Source organism: Callithrix jacchus, chromosome 15, assembly GCF_049354715.1.
Source record: "Callithrix jacchus isolate 240 chromosome 15, calJac240_pri, whole genome shotgun sequence".
Lineage (NCBI taxonomy): Eukaryota > Metazoa > Chordata > Mammalia > Primates > Cebidae > Callithrix > Callithrix jacchus.
The window spans coordinates 38,196,823-38,218,887 of NC_133516.1; the positions used below are offsets into that span (position 1 = coordinate 38,196,823).

The 22,065-nt window shown below is 40.8% G+C and overlaps 1 protein-coding gene across 50 annotated transcripts in view; it reads right to left on the reverse strand.

Annotated features, from left to right (window-relative positions):
- The window catches only part of ERC2 (ELKS/RAB6-interacting/CAST family member 2), a 973,896-nt gene that overhangs the window by 224,013 nt on the left and 727,818 nt on the right, over positions 1-22,065 (reverse strand). For 29 of the 50 annotated variants that reach the window (XR_013527394.1, XR_013527393.1, XR_013527389.1 and 26 more), the window contains one exon: positions 6,532-6,679. Coding sequence is in view for 29 of the 50 variants with exons in the window: in XM_035274352.3 (XP_035130243.1) it covers positions 6,532-6,679 (148 nt within the window). In the remaining 21 variants the exon portion in view is untranslated. Of the gene's footprint in view, positions 1-6,510; positions 6,680-22,065 lie in introns of all 50 variants that reach the window. The other 21 variants (XR_013527376.1, XR_013527375.1, XR_013527378.1 and 18 more) reach the window with 1 other exon arrangement.

Below are 22,065 nucleotides of genomic sequence, written 5' to 3' on the forward strand. Positions count from 1 at the left end.
ACTAGAAGAAGGTAAAAAAAAATTGGAATAAAAGTCCAAAATTGCTATCATACCAAATAGTTCAACCACGGGAAAAGTCACTCTATAAAGTGTCTTGGAATGTGGCAAGAAAGGGCATGGTGCCATTCTGTGGTCATCAGCTGACACACAGGCCTCATCTCCCCCATCAAGCCCTACAGACTGGTGGTGGTTGCCTAGAATATTCGGGTGAGAATTATGAGGCTAAGTCTTATCTACAGGGAACAAGGATCATGATTAATCAATGATGTCTTTTTTCTTGAGTATCTGTCTTCATGATTTATTCATTCATTCATATATTCAACGAATATTTGCTGAATGCCTACTAGCATGTTAGGAGTCATGTTACCATATTCTCAGGCCTTATGGAGCTCAAAACTAGCAAGGCAGAGATAGTCATTATTAAAATAATCACAAAACGAATACAAAATTGTGTCTGTTACAAGTGCTATAAAATGGATAATACATGTGCTGAAAAGTGTCAACTTGGCAGATTTGACCCAATTGAGCAAGTCCCAGAAGACTTCCCTGAAGAAGTGATGTTAGATTAAGACTGAATGGATGAGCTGGCATTAACTAGGTAAAGAAAAGAGGGGAAAACATTCCAGGCAAAGGGAAGGGTACGTGCAAGATACAGAGCACATCGGTTTGAGTTTGTATTTATCCTAACACCTAGAGGAGCCTGGGAAGGGTTTTCAGCAGTAAGGACTGGAAGGTGATGAGTGTAACCTGAGATTTATCTTTAGAAAGGATTATGTTTCTGCCCACTGAAGTTTGAAAACAGCTGGCCTGGCCTGGAGGCCAGATGTACTTCTTCTCCTAGGCACAGGCATTCCCCAGTGCAGGCCAATAGCAGGGTAATGGCCACTCTTATCTACCTGCATGTCTCTTGACAGCAATGAAGGTCAAGACCTGGACTCTGTTGGCATGTTGTTGAGACTGCTAGAAAGTCAGGGAAGGTATTTTGTCATCAGCCCTGCTCCCACACTACTTAAAAATCTCGTCAGGTGTGACAGGCAAATTCTGGCATGAGTTCTCTTTTGTGGCTCCAACGGAAGTAGCAGTGTTCCCTAAAAAGGCAAAATAAGTACCTTGAGACTCTGTGGAGGCTAGAGTTCGGGGATGTGGAGAATGGGCTCACTAGGGCAGCCTTAAACAGGGCAGTCCAGAGTGGTGCCAAGGGGAGCCCTCCCTGTTCTTAGGCTGCAGAGCTAGTAGATTCTGCTTCCTGACAGCACAGAAGTTGTGCCTCAGAGTACACCACTCTTAGCAGATCCTGTAGGAGTCCTACAGTCTACTCTACCTGTCTGACAACTCACTTCCTTGCTTCCTTGCTCACTCCATGCCAGCCATCTTGGGCTCCTTGCTGTCCTCTGAACATACCAGCTCACTTCTGCCTCATTCCCTCTGCTGGAAAATCTTTCCCCAAACATCTACATGGCTCATTCCGTCACCACCTCCAAGTCCTTGCTCCAATGTCTCCTTCCTTCCCAACGAGACCCATCCTGTCTACCCTATTTTAAATTGTCACCAGAGCCTTGACCCTACCCTGGAACTCTGGTTTTGCCTTATACGAGTCTGTATTTTTCTTCTTTTCTATCATATAATTTATTTAACGTGTCCATTGTTTATTGCCTTTCTCCTTCTATTAAAAAGTAAGCCTGTCTGGGTATGGTGGCTCATACCTAACAATCCCCACACTTTGGGAGGCCAAGGTGGGAGCATTGCTTGAGTCTCAGAGTTCAAGACCAGCGTGGGCAACACAGCGAGACCTTGTCTCTTCTAAAAAATAATAATAAAAAAAGCTAGGCATGGTTGTACACACCTGTAGTCTCAGCTACTAGGGAGGCTGAGGTGGGAGGATCACTTGAGCCTAGGAGTTGGAGCTTGCAGTGAGCTATGATCACACCACTGCAGTCCACCTAGGGCAACACAGTGAGACCCTATCTCAAAAAAAATGTAAGCTCCATGAGGAAGCAGTCTCTATCTATTTTGGTCACTGATGTATTCTACGCCTAGCACTGTAACACAGTGTAGGCAGTCAATAAATACTTGTTGAGTTGAATTGCAATATGGTAAACATGGCACTTGGTCTCACCAAGCTATCCACCTGTATTATCCCCATCACCCTGCACAAGTTGGGAGTCACAGGTTGAACCACTGGAACTGGGTTTCTCTGATAACATCTGTGAGGTATGGGAGCTGATCATGACTCACAGTGTTGCTTTGGGGAGACAGTGTTCAGCCTAGCCACAGGCAAGGTCTCAGCACTCCTGCAGCACCAGGGCCAACTCTGCACCAGATATAAGTGGTCTGATGGTGGTTAAGTCATATAGTCTCTTGGACTTTGGTTTAATCAACTGAAAAATAAGGATGGTGCTTTTCTCATTGGGGCAGGCAAAATATCTGTTATGGATGATTCCCCAGCACCTGGCAGAGAGTCTGGCACAGAGTAGGTAGGCAGTAAGTTAGTTGGTTGGTTGCAGGGAAAAATTGAGATTATGTTTGTAAACCATGAAGAACTTGGCATAGAGCCTGGAAAGTGGTAATCATGCATTAATTCACACAACAAATATTTAATGAACACCTACTACGTGCCTGGCAATACCTCAGTCACTTGTGGTGGCCTGGGCAGGGGAGAGACTTTCTTTAAGATAAGTTGAGCTTTGGGCAATCTGGGCTAGCCATGGTGGCTTGCACCCATAATCCCTGCACTTTGGGAGGCTGAGGTGGGAGGATCGCTTAAGCTCAAGAGGTAGAAGCTGAAGTGAGCTGTGACTGCACCACTGTACCCCAGCCTGGGTGACAGAGTGAGACCATATCTTGAAAATAGAAGGCAATCTGAAGAGGGTGGCATCTCTTATGAGCCAGTCTGCCTCAGTATCTGCATAGAAAGACTGAGCAGGCCAGGCCTTCCCTTCTCATTGGCCTGGTCCCTGAAAGAGCTCTGTTCTTCCAAGTCAGCTCTGCATGTCAAGACAACTGAGGTCTGGGACTCACCCTCCCAGGACTGCCCTCCCTCATTCATATCTAAGTGGGCTGCATACACAAACCAAGAAAATTTCATAAGCACTATGGCCTCCTCAGTGCAGCCTGGGACCTGGGGCCCAGAGTTCCTGACGTCTGCTCACTGCTCCACAAATGCGTTGGCTTTAGGAGAGGAGGACCAGGAAGGCTTAGGTGTCAACATCTATGTGCTGTTTCTGCCACAGTTGCCACAGCTCAACAATGTGTTCTTAACATGTACCCAGCTGTGTACAGAAACGGTAATGATGAAATCAAAATTAAACCCCCTCTGAGGGTTGGCAGTGATAACATCAGTTAGTAGTAGTGGCACTACTAGTAGTGTTAATAGTAACAGTAGTTACGATAGCAGCTTATACATATATAGCACCTATCATGTGCCATGCATGTGCAGAGCGCATGGTTTACCTTTCACCTCACAATAACTCTTTGAATTCTTAGCCCAATTTACAGATGAGGAAACTGAGGTTCAAGAAGGTTTAGTGTCTTGCCTGTGATCACCCAGCTAATAAATGCTAGAAACAGGATTCACCTTAAGCAGTTTGACTTTGGGTATCATCTTTTACGATCATTTGGCAAAGAGTCTCCTTAAGCATTATGGTGTATCCAACTTTGAGGCTGAGCAAGATACCCAACCTCTCTGGGCCTCTGGCTCCTTCTCTATGAGTATCAAACCCTCAATCTTGCTGGGAGGTGTCGAGTTGATGTATGTAAAGCCTTTAGATTCATGCCTAGCACATAATGCGAGCTCAAAAGTATTAGTAACTGTTGTTGGTGTGATCAAATAGCCTAAGCCTAAGAACTCCAGGCAGAACCTACTGTTTGTGAACAGCTGGAGAACATTCTTAAATGGTTTTTTTGGCATCTACTTTAGGTTTATGAAGATAAGGAGACCCTCACAATTTCTGGGAATATCATTTTGCTTGATACTCTGAGTTCCTCCCTGAACTTGGTGGGGTATGTGTGGAATCCAGCAGACTGTCTAAAGTCTGAGCCCTGTCACTTACAAGCTGTGAGTACTTGGACTGGTTATTCCACACTAGAAAAGGGAGATAATCCTGCACACCCTCACAGGTTGCCGTGAGGACTATAGGACATCTCTGAGTGACACTGGATACACCACCTAGCGGAGAGTAAATGCCCAATAAAAGCGTATTGCTTTGATAGCACATTAATCACTGTTTTTAGAATCATTATCATTGGCAATAAGGATACTGAAATTCAGGTGATTTTTCCTGCTCTTTGGTAAGTGGGGTGGGGAAGGGTATCAGACCTAAATCAACAAGAAGCCCGTCCTCTTCTTTCACTGCCTCCTTTTCCACAATAGCCCTTCAGACACTGCCTTAGCACATATAGGAGCTGAACTCTGCATAGCTGGGGTTTCCCAAATGTACCCCATGACACCAAAATCCAGGATTGTTGTAGGGAATATAGGCTTTGTGCAGGTTCCTAGGAGCAAACTGAAGGACTATGCTCAATCCTTACTGGAATCAAGAAGTGCATTTTCATGATGCTGAGAAAGAAAAAAGGTAGTCTTAAAATTCCTTATTGGGAAAAGTAGAGGGAAACATGAGGAGCAAAGTATCTAAGAGAAAGAAAGGAAAAATTATTCACTCTATCTGACAGGAAGCCTTCTGGCAGCCTTGGCTCTGCAGCTCCACCAAGCTAATTCAGCAACAGCTGGCCCTATTAGGTGGCTGCCAAGTCTGGAACCATTGGCATATAGACAATAAATGAAATGACACTGCAAATCATGATATAATACAATCATTTATGGTCTCAGACTTTATAGCCCTAGAGTATTAGAAATCAGCAAAAGAGGTAAAGGTCAAGATTAGATGAGCTCTTATGCACCCCCACCCCCAATAGTGGGGGCAAGTGTCTCTTTAGCAGCTGACTGACCTGAGACCTTTGGATCATGTATGCATCGTAGCTGGACACATGGTACTTGGCCGTAATATCTGGACTGTAGCCAGCACCACAAGTGCATGGTATATTCGAGCTCAAAAGCTGTTTCTTAGGTCTATAAACCTGTGGGAGAAAGCTACAATGGTTAGGTGCAGGAGGGCAAGGCACAGGGAAGGAATTAGGAAAAAGCAAAGAAGGATGCTTATTTCGACTGTCTGTGGCCAAGGGGTAGAAAACTCAGTGGAAAAGATGCACAGCTTCAAACAAAAAGGTCAGGTGTAAGCAATCCCCAACCTCTGAGGCAGCATTAGCAAGGCATGCCACTCTGTGGAATGACCCCAGTGTCTGGCAGTGACTGGGAACCTCCCTCTACAAGGAGAGGGTGCCCAGGCATAGTAATAGTGTCTCTCTCTCTCTCTCTCTGTCTCTTTCTCTGAACAAGGCAGCCCCATGAGAAATGAACTCTGGGGCAGAGCCAATGTATGACTTTTCCTTCCTGAGGGGCAAAAGGGTTGGTCGCATTGGAAGGGGAGGGTACTTACTCCTTCAGGTTTCCCTTCCACTCACCTTGCCCATGGTGCTCAGCACAGATCACTCTAGCAGGCAGAGAGCCTGCCCTAGGGGCTAAGTCAATATGGACACACTCCACATGGTAACTGTGTGGCCATTAGAGAACTTCAGAGCCACGTATGGCCCTAGCTAAAATGTGGTAGCCACCCTGCAAGGTGGCTGAGTGAGTTTCATAATGAGCTGAGTGAGTTTCATAATGAGCTAGAATCTTAGTGAATAGCTTTAATCATTGCTTACAAGAGTCACTAAGTTACATGAAGAGGAGATGATTTCATGGATGATTTTCCATATGCTTCAGGTATAATTATTTTCATTTAAGCCACTTCCAGAAGACCCTCCAAAGAGTAAGGAACTTTCTGTATAAGTTAGAACTATGTCCCTCCTTCCATGTCCCTCAAAACAAATACAGTGGCCTAGAAAGGAGAAAACAGGATAATGGGGCAAACAGGTGATTTTTAAAAATCAGAGTGAATAATGGCTGGGTGTTCTCTAAGCATGGTCTGGTAGTGTTAGGAGATGGTCCTTGTCTGAAGGCTATTGGAGGAAACAGTCCAAGAACTAAAGTTGGAAGAATAGAGAGAAAGAAACCTAAAAACCTAGACGAGGGCAGTTATTTACAGGGATCAGAAGTGAGCAAGATGGAAGGTAACAGGTCCAACAGGAAAGAAGTTGCCCAGAATTTAATTGTAAGTTTCTAGAATTTAATCAGAAGTCAAAGAAAGTCCATTGGAAGGAAGAGAACTGAGAGCTTTTGTCTGGGGAGTTGATACTGGCACAAAAGAAAGGCAAACAGCAGTGGGTGCAAACCACACAAGCCCAGCCACATGCACATAAACACAGACAAGCAGTAAAATGGTGTCCAGCAACAACTGGGACCACTGCGCTTCTACCTGGTTTTAGCTGCTTGAGCCCACAGGATGGACATGGGAAAATGAAGAGTAGCTAAAACCCAGAGAAATCCCCCAAAGCCCCAAACCCGACAAAACACACCTTTCTTGCAGGAAGCCCCACCTGCTGCTTTAATTGATGCACTAGTCGGTCTTTTTCCCGCTTGAGGGCCATGACTTCTTCCTGTGTCTTTTTCTTTTTGGAGGCAGACAATTCCAGCAGAGCAATGTTTGCATCTTTTTCACTGATGGCTGCAAGTAGCGCTTCCTGTCTGGTAAAATAAAGATGATTGAGATCATTTTTATAAAGTAAAAAAACCCCCAAAGAATTGGTATTTATATTTGAAATGAACCACGGAGTATTGTCTCAATGGGAAGAAATTATGAATAATACTTAAGACAAACTAGCTCTTTGGCTTTCAGAATGGACAAAGTCATTTGGGTCAGAATTCCTCAGACCTGCACATTACAGGCACTGAGAGAGGAATCTTTTAATGACTTCATAGATGTGGGCACGTATTAGAAATGGGAGGGAACTAATTTGAGCATTCATTGCTGACACATTTATCTATCCATCCAACCACCCATCCAAACATACATACATTCATCTATCCATCCATCACTTTGCCAAGAGTCTTAGTCTGTTTTCTGCTGTTATAAGATAATAACCGAGACTGCATCATTTATAAAGAAAAAATGTTTATTTGGCTCATGAGTCTGGAGACTGGGAAGTTTAAGGGCATGGCGGTAGCTTCCAGCAAGGGCTTTTGTACTAACATGGCAGAACAGTGGAGGGACAAGTGAGCAAGTGTGAAAGAGACCACAAGATCAAGCAAAGCTTGCTTTTATAACAAGCTGCTCTCTCAAAAACTAGTTCACTCCTGAGATAAGGGAATTAGTCCATTTGTGAGGGCTTCACCCTTATGACCCTCATGGTCTAAGCACCTCTTAATGCCCCTGCCTTTTAATACTGTTATATTGGCAATAAAGTTTCCAACATAGGAATTTTTGGGGGACACATGCAAACTATAGCACCAAGTAAGGTTCTAGCTACTCTAAGAAAACTCCCCAAAACTGGTAGCATTTCATGTATTACGTTTTTCATACAAGATTTTCTTTTGAAGGTGGGCAGAGATATTTACTGGAAATCCTGTTCTATTTTCAATGCATTTAATGATGTTCCCTTGCCACCCCACTGGAAACAATTACTTCCTCAGCCTTCCTTATTTCAGTAATTACACTATATCCACTAAGTAGTGCAAACCCTGAACTTAGAAGTCGTCCTTGAGTTCTTTCCTTCTTTCTCTATCCAGAGCCAACACACTGACAACTTCAGTAGGTTTTACTTAAAAGTACGTCCCTTATCTAAACTCATGCACTACTATAAAAATATCAACCAACCATCAGCATCACTCACTGGGGACCGCTATAAAAGCTTACTCATTGATCTTCGTGGTAAAGAGAGTAAAGTCATCTTTCAGATTCCACCATTGTGTTGGGTAAAGACTCATTGCATCACCCCTTAGACTTGAAATCCAGACCCTTTATTGATGCTTGCAACACATTATACCAACTAGCCCTGACTACCAGAGAGGGCTCTGTTCCCCTCCTCCTTCCTCAATCATTAGGCTCCATCATATTTCATTCCAGGTCTCTGCTAGTCCTCGGGAATGTTACCCTGTCCTCACCTCACAGCTTTGCCTTTCTGTGCTTTTGCGTCACATAGTTCTTCATCTTGCATGTCTGTGACAGACCACTGACTTAGACCACCTCATGTCCAAATCGGTGGGCGGTCACATTACACTGCTTCATTTTTTTCATAGCATTCTTCACCATTTGATAGAATCTTATTTATTATTTGCTTTCTAGATTTGATGCTCCATGAAACTGAGACCTCACCAATTTTGTATACCACCAATTCTCAAACTTCTAGAAGATCCCTCAGCACATAGTGGGTGCCCGAAAATGTTAGTTCAAGGAAGAAGTAAGTTCATTTTTTACTTTTCACAGACTTTGAAGATATCACCAGATGCCTCTTCCTCTCATTTTTAAAAAAAATTAGAATGCTTTGCTTCCTGCTTAACCTACAGTCATTGCTTATTCAGAAAAGTTTGAAAGTTACCTCCTTTAATCTTTACAGTACAATTTTATGACCACATCTGTCACAAATTTTAACCTGGAATTTTCTGAGATGATTTTTGTGTAGGAAATCGCTCTCCTGGGTGTGTTTCATTGAATCCTCCTTTCCATGGAGAAAGTCTTATCCCCACCATTTGTGTCTCTTCTGAAACATTCTAGATACTTTGGAAGCCCCCACAGCTCCAAGGAAGCCTCCACAATGGGAACTTCCCTTGCACACAAGCCCCAGGGCTAAAACCTGATCATGATCCTGTTTTGCCTTTCTTTAATCCCCATCACCAGACTAGGCCCTCTCCAGATGTTTGGACACGGTGGTCATTATTTGGATCTCAGATCATTCCCTTTTCACTGCAGGGATTTCTATGGAGTTTTCTGGGCCCCACTAATGCCTGGCAGTAGGAGCTTCTGTTTGAAGCTCACACAGATGTGTGAGCAGCAGAAATGTCAGGAAATATCTCCATTTTCCAGAAGAAAAGCAGTACAGGCTGGACTACCACCAGCAGCATTAATATCCAGCTTCACAGAGCCTGTCTGCCTTTGGATAACAGTCGAGACAATAGACATGCTTGTGGCTTCCAGCCAGTACATATTCATACAGAGGGCAGAGCTGAAGAGGCTCTATAGACTTTAAATCAGAGAGAGCCTATTTGCTATCTACCATTCCGAACTTTTAGCCATAACACACAAGGTGACTGCAACATTTTATCCCCTCTGTTCCAAACTGAAATATCTAAGTGAAGCTTTTTAAATGAAAACAAACTGAAGGACCAGTATTAGGAAAATTGGGGACTAGAGGTAAATTGACTACATCTCTACGACTGCATCTTTTTTTTTTTTTTTTTTTCTTTTGAGACAGAGTCTCACTGTGTCACCAGGCAGGAGTGCAGTGGCATGATCTCAGCTCATTGCAACCTCTGCCTCCTGGGTTCAAGTGATTCTCCTGCCTCAGCCTCCTGAGTAGCTGGGACTACTGGCATGTACCATCATGCCCAGCTAATTTTTGTATTTTTAGTGGAGACGGGGTTTCATCATGTTGGCCAGGATGGTCTCCATCTCTTGACCTCATGATCTGCCCGCTTCAGCCTCCCAAAGTGCTAGGATTACAGGCCTGAGCTGCCGCGCCCAGCCTACAACTGCATTTTTACAGACATATGCAGTTATTTAAAATGCTAATTAAAAAACTTTAGTGACATGGGAAAATATTTATGTTTGTTGAGAAATAATTCTCTATGACTCTCTCATGTTTCTGTACATTTTACAAGCACAGGCACTATTTTCTTTTCTGACAATCTTTCAAGAATGTTTGTATAGAGGCTATCTTTGAAAGACAGAAGTGGTATATCTCTTTGGATCAAAAGATAGACACGCTTACTGCCCTATGAAATAGTGTCTCCTTCTAGAGCAAAAGGCAGGTAGGCATGTTACTGCCCAATATAAAATATTCAGATTCTCTAATTTCAGGGTTTCTCTCCGATAATACAAACGACTGCATGTATGTGTTCATCCAGTCCATCCTACTGGCTTCCATGAGACTTGGAGCAAGGAGAATTGACACAAATATACTAATTATTCATTCTGTGCCATGTGCAATAAATACTTTATCTTTGGCCCAGACATCTCTTGCCATCTGCCTGCATCCATGCAACTGAGGCAGGCTAACCTGTTAGCATGCCAGTAGGAAAGATCTCAGACCCTTCACAGTCCTTGACAAACAAATGTATATCCAAAAAGATCCCTAAAACATAAAGCTATATTCATAGGAAGAAACAAGGACAGAAAGGAAGTATATCAAAATGATAATAATCACCATTTCAAGGTGACAGGATGAATGAGGCCATTTTTTACTTTGTTCTGCTTATACTTTTAAGCATTATTCTTAGAAAATATCATAAGAATAAACATTTAACACTTGTAAGTCAAGCTTTGAGTCATCAAGTAAACTACAGGTACATGGTTCAAAATCTTAGCAGGTATGTAATCTGCTCATTTTCCCACCCAAGTTACCTATAATATGTCCCATTCTTTATGCACAGATAGGTACACACACATACATTTTCACACACACACAATGTCTGATATGATCTACATCATCTACCACTTGGAAAACTGTAGTAATCTCCAAACCAGGCTCCCTGTGTCTACTTTCAGCCTGCTTCAAACTATTTTCCTCTTCTGTATCAAAATTTGATATTATATAGCTTTAATAACTCAAAAGTCATCATCAACCCAAAAAGCAATTGTTCTAAACTCTCTTTTCTCTATGATTCTAAAATTTAGGCTTTCAAGCTTTAATACATTTCTCCTCTCATGATACCACCAAAAATCACAACAAATTAATTTCCAGTCAACACTTTACTGCCAGAGAAAAACATATATCAATTTCTAATTCTCTACAAATGTTATTAAATACAGTTCCAAGTCAAATTAACCTGAATTATCAAACCTCAAAGTACATTAAAAATATTTCTAACAAAATTATATTTAAAGCCACTCACTAACCTTAAATTAATATTGATATAAAATAATCTATTTTGCTCTTTATAACTTTTTTCTTATTGTAGTTTTGTTTTATTTTGTTTTGCTTTTGGCTAACAAATCTATTTTTATAGATACTGGCATTATACAATCATAGAACTCTAAATAAAATTAATGTAACTAAAATTATATATATTTTGAAACCCTCATTTAACTATTGGCCATAAACTAATGATATTTTCCCCAAAAATGCCTTGATTGAGATATACATTCAATAATTCTAGTCCATTTAAATCAAAGAATCATTAATAGAAGATTAAAAGGTATATAAAATTAAAGAAATATGAACATTTTATACTTTAAAATATTCAGCAAGGTATTCTGAATATGTTAAGGCTTATGTGGCTATTACCTATTTGTACAGGGATGGCAGGCCTAGAATTAAACAAACTCTTAATTCCAGGCTAACAGAGCCATTGAATTTGGTTTTTGAAGCAAAAAGTTTTACAAAATGAGTTAAAGTAACTCTTTCTTAAGCAAATAGACTTTAGCTAACACAGGTTGAACTTCGCAAATCCAGAAATCCAAAATCCAAAGTACTCTAAAATCCAAGCTGTTTTGAGCACCAACAGGACATTCAAAGACAATGCTTATTACAGCATTCTAGCTATTTGGATTTGAGATGCTCATTTGGAAAGTGTAATGCAAATATTCCAAAATCTGAAAAAACCTGAAATACTCTGGTCCTATGCATTTCAGATGAGGGGTACTCAACCTGTGATTTAAATCACTGTGAGCTAATTGTGTGCAGTTATGGGTTTTCATTATCCCTGCCTTAAAGATCAGGGTTTCTTTTTGAGGATGGGTATACTGAACATAACTTTATAAAGACAGTTTGCCATCCCTACCATCAGATTCTATACTTTTACAATTTCCACAAGCCAACTTACTGATACATTGACAGAAAGCACCTAATAAGAAAAACACAAACATTGAAATAGATTAGGAAGCTTACATTAAATATTCTTGCTTTTTTTTCTCATGGCAAATCTTCGTTCAGCCATTCAAAAACTGGAAAACCTAAAATACTGCAAGTTCTGATGTACCATTTTTTTAAAAAGGCTCAAGTGTAAAGAGTATACCAGTGACAATACACTTGGATATAAACTAGAAACACAGAAAAGTCATTATTTTCTCCAATGAAAGCATTACATTCTAGAATTAAGCCCAGATTTGTATTGCTTCAGAAATTATTACTTTCTCATCAACCTGAAGAGAGTTCCATAAGCCTGAAATCATGTTCAGCATTTAGTCTACCCCTTTTGTCTTTTCACAAACAACATGAAAAGTACATCTATGCCCATTCTTAGACAGTTAGTAGGTTTAAGTACATACCAAAGGCTTGCGAAATTATCTTGAGAACATTGCCATCCTCAAGTATACAATTACTAAGGTATCTGTCTATGCCCCAAAATGTAGCTTAAAATATGGAAAGGAAGCCCACATATACTAGGAAGGAAGATAAGATAATGTGAAGAGAAATAAATCTATAAGAGTCTGCTGAATGCCAAGCTAAGAGAGTGGATCATAGACAGCATTTTATCAAAATGCAGCCTAAACAAATGTCAAGGGCAATAATTTCTTTAACAAATATGGGCAACAATGAATGAAAAAAGGGGGAAATTCTGTGCCCTGTCATACATTTAGTCAGGATTAACAATGGATAAAAATATGTGCAAGAACACATTTAATAACCCTAAACTGTCATTCAGTGTGTAGGAGGTAGCCAAGACACAGCTAATAAAACACCAAAAAAATGGTTTTAGCCACCCTGAAAAAAAAAAAAAAAAACCCCGCATGGAATAAAACAAAACAGGACTGAAGGGCATCTCCTGCCAAGATAAATGCCTTCTTTCGAGTGTCGCCTGTGGCTAGCCCTCACAAAGAGAGTTCCAGGATCCTCTGATGGTAATACATGGCTACCTCACTTATCACAGTCCATTTAAAAGGGAGCTTTGTAAACATTTCTACTTCACTCCCCATTGCTGTCATTCTATTAATGATGATTTGAGCTCTGAAAGAGGATCTAAAATTAATTTCAGGAGTTACAAATGAGGCAGGCCAATTAGGAACTATTATAAATTGGATTGGGGAAGAAGCATTAACACATTATTTCTTGCGGGTTCTTGTTTTAGTTAGCTGACTCATCTTTAGAAACGCATTCAATTATAAAAACAGATGCTTAAAAAATGCACTCCATTACGAAATGTTTGGACAATGACATATAAGAGAGAACCTATATTATGTATGGTGTTTAGCCCAGGCAGTCATGTTCTAATCGTATTGGGGGGGGGTCCGCTCAATCAACTTTTCTCAGCTAATTACTGTTTTCTTTCCCTCATGACCCTGAATATTCAACTGTAAGTTCAGTAGGAGGTGACTTCAGACAGACGGTGACGAAAGATCCTATTCAAAACAGCCTCTCTCTCACCCCTGGGGTGAGGGTTGGGTGGAGGTTTGCTGTGATCAACCCAGGAGATAGATGTTCATTTGCCTAAATTTTAAAAGCTGAATTTTCATATGCCATCTTGAGAAAGAAAAGTTCTTTGATATCAATTAATATTAACCCTACCCACCAGCAGAATGATGAATGGTATGTGCAGAAGGGGCCACGCAGAAAGCGAAGCGGCTCACATGAGGTGGGGCCCACAGGGTGAGATATATTTGAACAAGCACGAGTTTCAGCAAGGACAAAGAACAGACCAGATTCATAAAGGCTAGGCTTTGGCAGCCCAGACTTCTTAATATGGTTTGCTCCCTGTTGCCCACCTAAAACTGACCTCAAAAGAATAGTTTATTCCAATTACGAAGAATTCTGTCTTTGAAACCTAATAGCACATGACTGGTTTCCTAACACAGGGGCCATGGAGTCTTGTGGAGGTTCTTTGCTCTACACACCAGCTTCTACCCTGTTCCTTGCCCGGTGCATAAGCCAGGGAGGTTGCTGGCCCAACCGGGGGTTCCTCCAAGTGCAGCTAGATCAGGACCCTCTCAAGTGCCAACATTGTGTGCTTCAGGGCACTAAGAGGGCAAATGCCAGCATCATTTGGCATCTTGCTACAAAGGGATATTGGTGAGTCTGAAGCCAATGGATTTACCCACATACAAAAGGTCCAAATCCAGAGGAGGAGGCGTGCCAGGAAGAGCTACTCCCCCTATTCTAAAAGTTTCTCTCAAATCCTGTCCTTCTGGAGAATTGACAAAAAGAAAATGAAGGATGGGAGTGACTATTGTCCCAGGTCTTGGCAGTGAATATGTGTGAGGCATTGCTCATTACTATACACCTATCCACCAAAAAAAAAAAACAAAAAAACAAAAAAAAAAAAGAGAAAATATTTCTTTTGAGCACTTTAGCCTATTATGATTTTTTAAAAAACATACACACACATAAAAAATACTGCTCAAGTCTTTAAAAGGAGGAGGTACTGATCTTTATTTAGTGCTGGGGCTTTGGAAGCAAATATACTGGAGTTTGAATCTCAGTGGTACCTTTGGTCTATGACCCTAGGTAAGTTACTCACTGTCTCTGAAACTTCAATTTCCTCATAAATAATCTAAGACGGACAATTATAACTCTCTCTTAGACTGAGGCAGGAGAACAAGGTCTGGAGGCAGGGAACCTAAGGCCATTTCACTATGATTTCCTAGAACTAAATTGAAAGGAAAATCCAAACTTTCCCTACCTAAATAACAGAAGGACTAGAGGTTACACCCTTTGCAACCTCCAACCTTTTCTGTGTAGCAGATGAGAAATTGGCTCTCTGCAACCAGTCAGACTGATTGCCAGCCTAGTCTTCCTTTGCACAGTTACAGAAGTGCAACTCTGTAACTTCTCCTTAGCCACTGATTGGTTGCTTTCAGACCAATTGCAGGCCACCACTTCATTTACATGAGGTGAGTGCCACGTGGCCAATGGAGAACCTCTAGGAGGTATTTGGACTTGAGAAGATTCTGTGTCCAGGCCCTTGAGCCGCTGCTCCAGCCTGCTCCTACCCTGTGGAGTGTACTTTCATTTTCAATAAATTCCTGCTTTCATTCTTTCATTGCTTCATTCTTTCCATGCTTTGCTGTACGTTTTGTCCAATTCTTTGATCAAAACACCAAGAAACTGGACAAGTTGCAGTCAAGACCTTCTACCAGTAACAGGATCATTGTGAGAATTAAAAGTGAGTATGCACTTAAAGATTTTGTTCAGTGCCTAACATGACCACACAATTAATGCTAACATTTACTTATTAAATGACATAGACCCCACCAAAGTTAAAGATTCAAAAGTTTCGCATTACTTTCTATAGGCTCCCCTTTATATTGAATATATCTAAACATGCTCATTGGTCTCTTACTTTCAAGACAAACTTTCAGAGAATCTTTAAAATTGGTTAGTTTTAATTGCTACATTTGACTTTCATGAGTGATATCTGTTCTACAAACAGACTTAAAGGAGAAAACAGAGTTTGAAGAGGAGTCTGTTAACCATAGAAGAGTTGCCTCCCAGACAAGCCAGGCCAATAACTGTCAATATCTTGGTCAATAACTTTTCAATATCACTCCATCCAAACTGATAGGAAAGACCATGTGGGAAGTAAGCAGGATATGATGTCACATAGTTTGAGGAACTGAGAAATGGAAATGTGCTCTGAAAGGTACAAAGTCAAATGCTAAATCTAACCAATGTCAAACAAATTCAAATTAAAAGATTCTTCCATTGGGAAAAAATACTTTTAAAAATTGGGAAATCTAGAAAGCAGGGAAGGTGAGTGAAATGAAGGGACTCGCATGACACACTGCAATACCCTCTGTTAGTGGTAATGTTAGATGATGGTGCTTGGTCATTCTTGTTATTCCTGTTCAATAAGAAAGCCTCTCTGTTGACCATTCAACTCTGTCAAGGTAGCTTTCTATGTGAAATACACCTAACCAGAATCTCTGGAAGGTTACAGATGAGTGATAATGAGAAAACCAAATACATCTGGACTTCACTGTGGGACAGAGCTTTGTCCAGTATCCGCCTAAACTAAACCTATTGTCCATGGGTAATCAGTTACTGTCAAGAGACTGTCTCATTGCATTAACTTTTTGGTTGGAAATGAGTAACTACCAGAAAATAGGCCACTGACATCGAGGCTTAGCCTCCATGGCATCCAATCAATTATTTTTTTCTTATTGGTGAAGTGAGGTTATGTGTTTAAACACATGTTAAATTAAACAACATGTTTTAATTTTCCCTCTAATGTATATTTAAAGCTATTAAGATTTATTTCTCAGTCTTTGCACAGAGCAGCAAATTGTCTTCTTACATCTTGAACTAGATTATTTCCCTTCTTAATTTGAATATTTTGTGTTAAATCAAACCTTCCATTGTTTATGTTTACATGGAATAGAATATTCCCATAGGCTAAATTGTAATAAGAAACAAAACAGATTGTTATGCCATTACTGTGAGAGGAATATGTGCAGAAGGGGGCACATTCTGGAATTCTGTTAGCACAACATTAAAATAAAATTGAATTAAGGCTCCATGGAGTGGACTTATTTATTTATTTTGCAATAAGTCTTACTCTTTACCCAGGCTGGAGTGCAGTGGCACGACCTCGGCTCACTGCAACCTCTACCTCCTGGGTTTAAGTGATTCTCCAGCCTCAGCATCCTGAGTAGCTGGGATTACAGGTACTTGCCACCATGCCTGATTAATTTTTGTATTTTTAGTAGAGACAGGGTTTCACCATGTTGTCCAGGCTGGTCTTGAACTCCTGACCTCAGGTCATCTGACTGTTTTGGCCTCCCAAAGTGCTGGGATTACAGGTGTGAGCCACCGAGCCTGGGGTGGAGTGGATCTTTGAAGAGAAAAACATAATAGTGAGCTTGTTGGAGGCAGTTCCTTTGAGAGCATTTCTATTCACGAGAAGGGAAAAGGCAGTTGTGCTTCTGCACAGGAGAAGGAAACACAGAGTGGCATGTCTGTGTGCTGCAGGTGATGGTGGTAGCCAGGAAAAGGGCAGGTTTCTGGGAAGGGCAGGAAGGTCTGATCCCTTCTGGGAGAGGGCTAAACAGAATCCCATCTGTTTACTGAAGCTGTCGATTCAATGTTAATCAAAGCTGTTCTCCCTTACTCTGCCTGCCACAGAACTGGACAGCAATTTAAGACAACCTAGAGAGACTTTTTGGGAGGGTGGAGGAAGTTGATGGCTTTTAAGGCATCCTCAAGGATGCAATTCCTCATGTAAATGTCTAAACTATTTTGCGAAGTCTGGATTTTAGGTCTGCCATCTTGTGGCCATTGCAATAAATACTGCCCTTTTCAATTTTTTTTTCTATATTTACATCTCTAATGATCTATATTCAGAAAAGATACCAGAAAGAGTGCTTATTAAAACAATAATAATAAACATTAGCCATGGGAGAGAGATCCATGATTCAGGGGGAGCTAGGACATTTCATATTCAAATCCCCATTCTGCTGACATTTTTTATTCTTTGATTAAAGTCTAGTTTCAAATAATTCATCATCAAATTATCATTTAATACAGGATTGGGACTGCTGAGAAGTCAGTTAAGAGATGACAAGGAAGTTTTAGGTGCCTGTTTTTTTTTTTTTAAAAGAGGTCATTTAATGGACATAGAGATTCTTCCAAATGAATGACAGTCTCAGCATTTCTGTACTTGCCATAAATTTGCTAAGAGAACACCCAGAATAAAATAGATTGTCAAGCCAAAGGGGGCTTCATACCTGAAAACTAAAGGAAAATGCTTTTCTGGAAATAACTGAAAGTCCAAATGACCGAGATTAGAAATACTTTATTCTGCACAGTAAGGAAAAGAAGTGAGACAAAATTCATACTAGTTCTGTGTTAGGAAGAAATGGTTAAAATGCCACTATGAAAACACACTAAGCCTATCTAATGTACACTCACTAGTCATGACCTTGTTGATTATGTCAACAGGACAGAAAGCAAATACATGCGGCCGTTTCCTTTGCAAAGTTTCACCAATGCATCATAGCCTTTAAATGAAAAGGAGGCAGAAGAGCATACTCAATGACCATAAATTAATTTCAGAGCCCAAATTACAGAAGTATAGAAACATGCATCTATGTACACACAGCTAGAGCACTGCACTACTAAGCAACAGTTCGAAAGACAAGCCAAACAAAGAGCTGCAAGACTCAGTTCGTGTATTCCTAAATTACAGAAAGTTATATTTGTTAGTTACCTGAAATTTCTGAACTCTTAAGTACAATTTGTTGGATGCTACTGCAGTGCTCCTTCCCAGAGTTTGAAGGAACCTGAAACCAGATAGCGGCTGCAGAAGGAAAGGGTCTGGTAAACTACCTGGAAGAGCTCCACATCTGGAAAGAATCGCAAGGGAGCCAGCCCAAGAAACAATGGTATAGAAAGCAGTCTCAGATTTACAGGATGGGTGGCCTTGTGGCTCACAGAAGTGAGATTTCTACCCTGGGAGGAGCGATTACTGGAAGCAGGAACATTTCAGATATGAAATTACGAAGTCCAACCTGAGGCAACTAAACTGAATGTGTTCCTCTAGAGTGGCTGTTTACTAGCCACATAAGCAAGAATAAACTAGCCAGGTGATCAGAGGCAGTTCATCAACTCATTCAACACATATTTATCGAGTGCCCACTGTGTACCAGGTACCAGAAATAATGGGGACAAGCAAGACAGAAACCATCCCTGCTTGTCTAACAGCAGAACTCAGAGACTGCTAACACAGCAGAACCCAGAGATTGTTCAGTCATGAGACAGGCTGACCCTGTGATGATGCTACCAGACACAAAGAAACACCCTTCTATTACCATCATGTGCAAATGCTGGATCATCAGCAATGCCATGCAAAGAAGATCTCCCTGAATCCCATTTCCCAATCTAAAAGCTGGGCAAAGAATACATGTGGCATTTCCCTCTGCAGCATGTATCAAATACTAGGATAATCAGTTCAAATGCTCCCTCCCAGCCCATCCTTTTCATCCCAAATGTCCAGTGCAATCCAGTTGCAATCAGAAGCTTAAAATAAACAAACAGAAACATAAAACCTCATAGTCATAGCTAGTAGGCTGAATAATATGAAGTTCACTTTTTTATGGGTCAGAAACAATTGAATATCAGAAATTTTGTATGGTTCAACCTAATAGTCTTCCAAAATAAAAGCAGTTTTATTGGTTTCTTTGTTTGCTTATAATACATGCCCATAGATCCTTTTAATTCTTTATCATTTTATATCCTCAGAGATGTAAAAGGTTGAGGTAATTCCTTCTCCACAATATCCAAAATGCACCCAAGACTGACCACTAGAGGTAATTCACCCAGTCTGCAGGAGAGCCTGTTACACAAATTGGAGGTGGGGAAAGGAGGCCTAGGAACCCAGAAAGGTGATAGAACTCAGTCCCGTAGGAGAGGCCCCTAGGCCTGGAAAACCACTTAGTGAGAAAACATCCTGGTCACCTGACTCCAACCTGACACTGATTACCACTCCATGCAATACTGATCTGTTGACTGCTGAGATTGGATCATCTATCTTCCTGGACAACCTTGAGGCTTCCTAGCTCCACTGACCAGTAACCAAGCACCCCTGTTTAGATTTGAACTTCAAGTTATCAGATATAAGGCAAAGGTCAAGAAAGAATAGGGCTACAGAACCCTTATGGGACACAAAGTCCCACTGAAGAGAGGCCCAAGAAGTAGGCATCCTTAAGGATGACTGCACACCTATAGGTGGTACCTTAAAAGAACAGTCTAATGTTGTTAACCAGTGTTTTAATTTCTACCATATCCAAAGAGAATTTACTATGGACAGAATACAATGCTAGGTGTTATGAAGGATCAGCAATGGTTAAGGCTTGCAAACTGTTCTGGTAAAGAAAGAAGAAGCATATAAAAACTTAAATCATAAAACAAAAGATAATAGTTGATTAATGTCTTCATTGTTAAGATATAGCATAAACAATTGTTAATAATCATTTTGATTACTATACATATACGCAAGGCATAAGTAAAGCACATTTTCATTTAGTCTGCTCAAAATAGCCTTCCAAGAGAAAGTTTTATTATATCCATTGTAAAACTGAGTAAACTGAGACTTATATTTAAGTATGCTATCCAAGTTCCGATTGCTTTTAAAAGTAGAACTGGAATTTGAATCCAAGTCTGTGACGTTAAAAACTAAACTTGGCCATTTCACTACAATTATTGGTTGCAAAAAAGAAATGTCCCTTTGGTCTGGGATGAGAGGGGCAGGCTTCCCAAAGGGTAAGGGTGAGAGCTGAGTGTGAAGGGAGGGTAGGATTGGAAGGGCTCTGGAAGGAAAAGAGTGGCTGCCAGATGGGATAAGTGTCTGATTGAAAGCTGAGAGGATTCAGTCATTTAAAATTATTTCTCTTTTTCTTACTTATGCCTGTTCCTAGTTGCATAACTTTAAAGGATGTTAGAATACCACCACCAAGGAAAAAATGTGGTCAAATAAAGTAACTCCTTAAGTGCCAACCAAAAGACTGGTTTGACCAGTGCTGACATTTTCAAGCATGCCTGCATGCACACGTGAGGATGTAGGAACGTATTGTGGGAGTTGTTTTCTCGGGAACAGCAGCTTTTTATTGTGAAATTCAGTAATGTCCTTTCTAATGCTTAAAATTAAAATGACCCTTTCTCAAATGATGATAACAGTTAAAACTTGAATAGTCTTATTTAATAGCTTAACTAGGTTAGCAAGCATATGTTGCTCTCCAAAAAATATTTTTTCCTACGATTGGTCCATGACCTCCAGGGTCTGGAAAACATTCATGTGATTGCTGCATGTTACTATCAGGGTATGTGTGAGAACACCCTCTTCTGCTCTGCATAGGTAAGGGCTTTCCTTGTGAAGAGTGTTTGGCACTTCCAAGCTGGCTGCCTTATAAATTCCATGTCGAACCCAAGTTGTTTTGTACTGGGTGAACATCCCTGTGCCAGTGTCTGTTTCTGGTATGGTATCTTTAGGATGTAAGCGGAGAATAATATCTTTGTTTCACAAATAGGCCCCATCAGACATGAGCTCCAGGTCCTTCTAGGAGTCTTCAGTGACCACAAAAGGAAAGAAAAGCTGAGTTAGTCAATGCCAATCTTTAGGAAAATCATATCTAAAGGTGGCAAGAAAGGCCTAGTGTAAAATATGACATGCTCTGCCTCTCTTTTTGTTGCTGTTGTTGATTTTGTTGGATTTTAGCACACAGGAATAATCAGTACCAGAGAAGACTTGGGAGCATGTAGTTAACTCTTATCTGTTAGAGTAACATAGAGGAGGCTTGCCCCAGGGGCACCCTAAGATTTGAACTAGGACTTCAGGATGAAAGTCACAAGTAGGTAAAGCTGAGGCCAATTCAGTAACAGGAGCAACTCTGGCTAAGTCAGAGCTGTCAACAAGGGCCTGGGCTCCCTCATACCCATTTCTGACAGTGTTGGTACAAACAACAGAAGGCAATGTCAAGAAAATCCCAGGAAAGTAATTCTAACGCTGGAGGCATGGTGTGACTAAACACATGCTTTGGTTGGGTTTATTTGGATTGCAAGTAAAAGAAACTATTTCTGGCTAACAGCAAAAAGAGAAAGTGTTAGAAGGATACTTGGATAAACTGAGGAAAAGAAAAGCGCTAACAAGTGAGCTTTAGGAGAGTCAGTGAGAAAGTTGCTCCAGGACCCTCAGTAGCAGGAAGTCCTAAACCCTTCTTCAGAAGACCTACTGTTGATAGAATAACTTGACCACAACCTCCAGTCTTAATGGAAAAGAGTAACGTTTGACCTTCCTGGAAAGAAAATCAGTTAGCCCAATATAGGTCAATCAGCTATGGCCTGGTTTCCCCATTACTAGAAACACCCTAAATAATGGGATCACACCAAAAGAAAAAGGAACAGCTATGAGCTGAGGGTCATCCTAATTGGCAGCTACTTGAATGATCTTATAGCTGAAGGTCTATTTCTGTGGTGTGCTGGAGCTGGCTG